General features: G+C 43.0%; 2 protein-coding genes across 2 annotated transcripts in view; both read left to right on the forward strand.

Moving 5' to 3' along the window:
- The window catches only part of LOC121711568, a 313,646-nt gene that overhangs the window by 46,170 nt on the left and 262,476 nt on the right, over positions 1–5,000 (forward strand). The window lies entirely within an intron of this gene.
- Positions 1–5,000, forward strand: part of rps6kc1 (ribosomal protein S6 kinase polypeptide 1) — a 44,549-nt gene that overhangs the window by 14,578 nt on the left and 24,971 nt on the right. The window contains 3 exon segments of the mRNA XM_042095276.1: positions 149–264; positions 1,777–1,870; positions 3,423–3,482. Coding sequence (XP_041951210.1) covers positions 149–264; positions 1,777–1,870; positions 3,423–3,482 — 270 coding nt within the window.

Genomic DNA, 5,000 nt, shown 5'->3' on the forward strand with positions numbered 1-5,000 from the left:
GTGTGTGCATTTGTTTGACCATTTGTGGTGACCATTGTGAAGAGGACGCTGCTGATGTTACCATCATGAACTGGATGTGTGAGATTATACTACTCTGAGCATGGATTTGTTCATGATGCTGTGTGTGTGCGCGCGCACGCGTGTGTAGGTCGTTTTGATGACTCTGTGATCGAGGAGAGGAGGCAGTGTTCAGAGGACCTGCTGCAGTTCAGTGCAAACATCCCAGCACTTTACAGCAGTCAACACATCGAGGACTTCTTCAAGGTACACAGACGTGTGTGTGTGTGTGTGTGTGTGTGTGTGTGAGAGAGTGAGCGGGATGGAAATCAAGGACTTCTTCAAGGTACGTGTGTGTGTGTGCGTGCATGCAAATATCAAATATAGCTTTCCTTCTACTATGTTAAGCGACTTTGGGTTTGAGAAGGGTGCTATATAAAATAAACGTATTATATTATTTATTATTATCCCAGAGCTGTACAGCAGCCAGCAGGTAAATCTGTGTCGCAGAGAGAGATTCTCAGTGTGTGGTGGATGGAAAAGTGATGTTTGTTGTGTGTGTGTGTGTGTGTGTGTGTGCGTGCGTGCGTGTGCGCTTGTGTGAAATGTGTGTGTGTGTTTCATGTTCTATAGGGTGTCTGCGGGGTATTAAAAAAAAAAATTAAAATGTAGTAAACCAATTTAGCAAAAATGAAGGCCATTAAAAGGTAAAATGCATAATTTCATGATTTTGCAATTTCACAATTTTTTAAACAATGAATATCCAAATTGGCGCTCCTAGACTGAGTACCGCCGCAAAATCTTCACTTGATCAGTAAGCTAGCCTCATATCATGGGCGAAGTAATAACTTGCACTTGCACATTGTTAAGGCACAACACCCAGTCATCTTGGAATTGTTTTGATTTTGAGTCAGCGACTAAGTTAAAATCAGACCCTCTCAGACCCTCTCATTCTTCAGGATGTAGATAGATAGATAGATAGATACTTTATTGATCCCCAAGGGGAAATTCAAGGTCTCAGTAGCATACAGACATCACACACAACATGCACTTACTATCTACATAGAGGTTACGTTTGATAATGACTCGCAACACTCTGGTTATTACGGGGGGACTCGGGTGAATTAGGTAGCCTATGACGGTGAAGTTAGCATGAGGCCGGACGTTTAAGTTAAACAAACTGCTTACACATGATATTTATTTATGATCTTATGTTTATGAATGTAGAGTGTTCAGAACATGTGCTAAGTGAAATAGGCGCTTTTGCATCCTTTTTGCATGTTTAGCCAGACACAGAGGCGGTGCGTCAAAATAAAAGTTCCTTGAAACTTTGGTGTCTAGGCCGATGTCAGTTCAAAATAAAAGTCCCTTGACAGTTTGGGCACACAGAGGGTCATTTGTGTGCTGTGAGTTTGTCTCCAAAGCTGTAATCTTTGCCCATATAAGATCCTGAAGATAACTGAAGCTAACTACTTGCAAGTTGCTCTGCAAGATCGCTCCCATGTAGCAAATGTTAAAGTTCCGTGCGTGTGTGCGTGTGTGCGTGCGTGCGTGCGTGCGTGTGTGCGTGCGTGCGTGCGTGTGCGTGCACGCTAGATGCTGAGGTGTTCTCAGGCTCTCCACAGACAGTGCTTTGTTTGGTGCATCAGTGAGATTTCACGCCTGCTGGAATGTTCTGAAACTTCTGTCCCACAAGCATTCCTGTCGTCATGGAGGTTGTCACGGAAACCCCTTCTGACTCTCCCCACTGATTGGTTGTTGCTGTCGCTGCTGTTTCAGGACGGAGAGGTCCAGGACGGCTCAGAACTCATCGGGCCCGCAGAGCCTTTTTCCCACTTCCTTGCTGACAGCCTATCAGATTGCAGCTCTGAAGGTGAGGGGGCTGGGCAACAGAAGTCTTTAGCTGTGCATTGCTGTTTATGGTCAGGAATTACTGTTATGGACATAATGTGCAACGTGTTCGCAGCACCATTTGATGGTTTATAAAGAAGCCTCATCCACCTGCTTCTCAGAACAAGTAGCCTTATACAGAACTCAAATTTCAATCCAAATCTGACAGAACAAACAGTCTCAATTCAAATCGGATCTAAAAGCACAGCAGTAAAACTACAATGGAATTTGCTATTCTATCTGTGGGACAAAACACACACACACACACACACACACACACACACACACACTACAATGGAATTTGCTATTCTATCTGTGGGACAAAACACACACACACACACACACGCACACGCACACACAAACACAAATATACATAATGTATATGTCGCCTTGTGCTCTAAGTATGCGTCAACATGGCCGCCATCTTGGATCGGGGTTGTGAAGCTCAAAAAGAGTCAATATAGAGAACCACTGCATCAAGACACAGAAGAGAGTCAATATAGAGAACCACTTCATTACGATTCAGAAAAGAGTCGATATAGAGAACCACTGCATCAAGACTCAGAAAAGAGTCAATATAGAGAACCACTGCATCAAGACTCAGAAGAGAGTCGATATAGAGAACCACTGCATTAAGACACAGAAGAGAGTCAATATAGAGAACCACTTCATTACGACTCAGAAAAGAGTCAATATAGAGAACCACTTCATTACGACTCAGAAAAGAGTCGATAAGAGAGCCACTGAAGAGAGACTCAGAAGAGAGTCGATTTCAGCCTCTCCCACTACACTGATTTGTCCGCTCTGCTTAGTGTTGGCTGTTAGTTCAGCATTCTGATGTGTGATTGCCATGGCCATTGTAAGCGCTGTTTTGTTCCGACTCTCTGAGTGGTTTCCACTGTTCAGCTGTGGAGTGATGGTGTCGGCTGTTAGTTCAGCATTCTGGTGTGTTATTGCCGTGACTACTGAAGCCGTGACCTGATCAGAGGGGTTGTGCCTGCAGTTCATAACACACCCACTAGAGGCCGCTGTATGACCACACAGGGCTCTGGTCATTTTTTCCAACATTCTGACCTCAGTGGAGATGAGTGGTGTGAGGAAAAAATAAATATATATGTGTATACACACACACACACACAGAAGCCATTCAAAAGTTTGGGGTCACTTAGAAATTTCCTTTCCACTCCATTATAGACAGGATAGCAGCTGAGATCAGTTGCATTGTTTTTTTAATTAGGGCAGTAGTTTTCAGTTCTTTGCTAAAGGGTTCTCCAATGCTTTCTCAGTTAGCCTTTTAAAATGATATCAGATTAGTAAACAGAATATGCCTTTGGAACATTGGATGAATGGTTGCTGATAATGGGCAATGTAGAAATTGCATTAAAGATCAGCAAACAGTCATTTACAACATTAATGATGAAAACAAGGACATAGTAGTATGTATAGTAGTAGTATATATATATACTACTATTATATTATATAGGTTATTGTTAGTTATTAATAGTTGTGTAAATGTTTGCTGTTCTTTACTGCAGTCCAGAGAGACATCGGTGGAGTGGATGACCTGACCGTCACCAGTCAGTCGGAGTATGGAGGTCAGTTAGCTGTGTGTGTGTGTGTGTGTGTGGAGTATGGAGGTCCGTTGTATGTGTGTGTGTGTGTGCGTGTGTGCGTGGAGGTCCGTTGTGTGTGTGTGTATGGAGGTCCGTTGCGTGTGTGTGTGTGTGTGTGCGTGTGTGTATGGAGGTCAGTTAGCGGTGTGTGTGTGTGTTGAGTATGGAGGTCAGTTAGCGGTGTGTGTGTGTGTGTGTGGAGTATGGAGGTCAGGTGTGTGTGTGTGTGTGTGTGTGTGTGCGGAGTATGGAGGTAAGTTAGCGGTGTGTGTGTGTATGTGCGTGTGTGTGGAGTATGGAGGTCAGTTGTGTGTGTGTGTGTGTGTGTGGAGTATGGAAGTCAGTTGTGTGTGTGTGTGCGGAGTATGGAGGTCAGTTGTGCTTGTGTGTGCGGAGTATGGAGGTCAGTTAGCTGTGTGTGTGTGTGTGTGGAGTATGGAGGTAAGTTGTGTGTGTGTGTGTGTGTGTGTGTGTGTGTGTTTTCATCACCATGAAAATTACAACAAAAAATGTATTACAAGTTTTTTGAAATTGTTTGTTAACTTGGGCAAACAGGGTGTAATGTAATTACGTATAGCTAATTTGCAAATTTGAAAAATACTGTATAGGCGCATGAATAGGGTATATTTAGGTCTTTTGTCTAAACTCTTTCCTATTGGGATTCTTCGGGGTTTTTTTCCCCTTACTCTGGACATATTGAGGATACAAAATCAGTGTATAAGTTTTCTTCAACGTTGGCCCCTATTTTGGCTTAAAATGACTGGACTATTACTGCTAGCCAGCTCCAAACTTGTTCTCTACAAGCCTTTATAAGACTGCCGAATACAACAACAAAAAACATAAATGTGCTATTTTACATGTACAAGGTCATCCCCACACGTCCAGAAGGCGCTACGATTTGTACAAAGCCCACAATGTCTGTTCTCCGATCATTTCCACTCAGTTCCACTCAGACGCCTGTTTCTGTATTGGCCTCCAGTGATTTAGCGCTCGATTGTTGCCCTCAGCAATATACAAGGAAGTTTATTGTCACATGCATATAGTTACTGGAAGTAAGAAATGCAGTGAAATTATGTCTGGTGTCAGCCAAATTATGTCATTATGTCAATATGGCGGCACTGTTGACATACGTTCTAGAGTCCAATGCGGTGTGGTGTTTGCGTATATACAGTGGTGGGAAAAAGTGGTTATCACTTTTTTCAGGAAGCCCCCTTCCTGATTTCTTATTTTTTTGCTCACTCTTAAATGTTTCAGATCAAAGGGCCATGTAGGTTTGCAGTTTTTTCCCTTAACTCATTGAATGCCAAGCTGTTTTCGGAAGCTTTGTCCTAGAGTGCCAGCAATCTAGACCATTGTTGATGGTTTTTGTACAGCCACAGCATATTCTGTGTTATAGCTATGAACACATACAATGGCTTGTTTAAAAGGTGAGAATTTAAGCTCTCAGTGGGTGCAAACCGTGTATTTCTACACGCCTCTGTTCCTGAGAAATCCCAAGCT

This window comes from Alosa sapidissima, chromosome 6, assembly GCF_018492685.1.
Source record: "Alosa sapidissima isolate fAloSap1 chromosome 6, fAloSap1.pri, whole genome shotgun sequence".
Taxonomy (NCBI): domain Eukaryota; kingdom Metazoa; phylum Chordata; class Actinopteri; order Clupeiformes; family Clupeidae; genus Alosa; species Alosa sapidissima.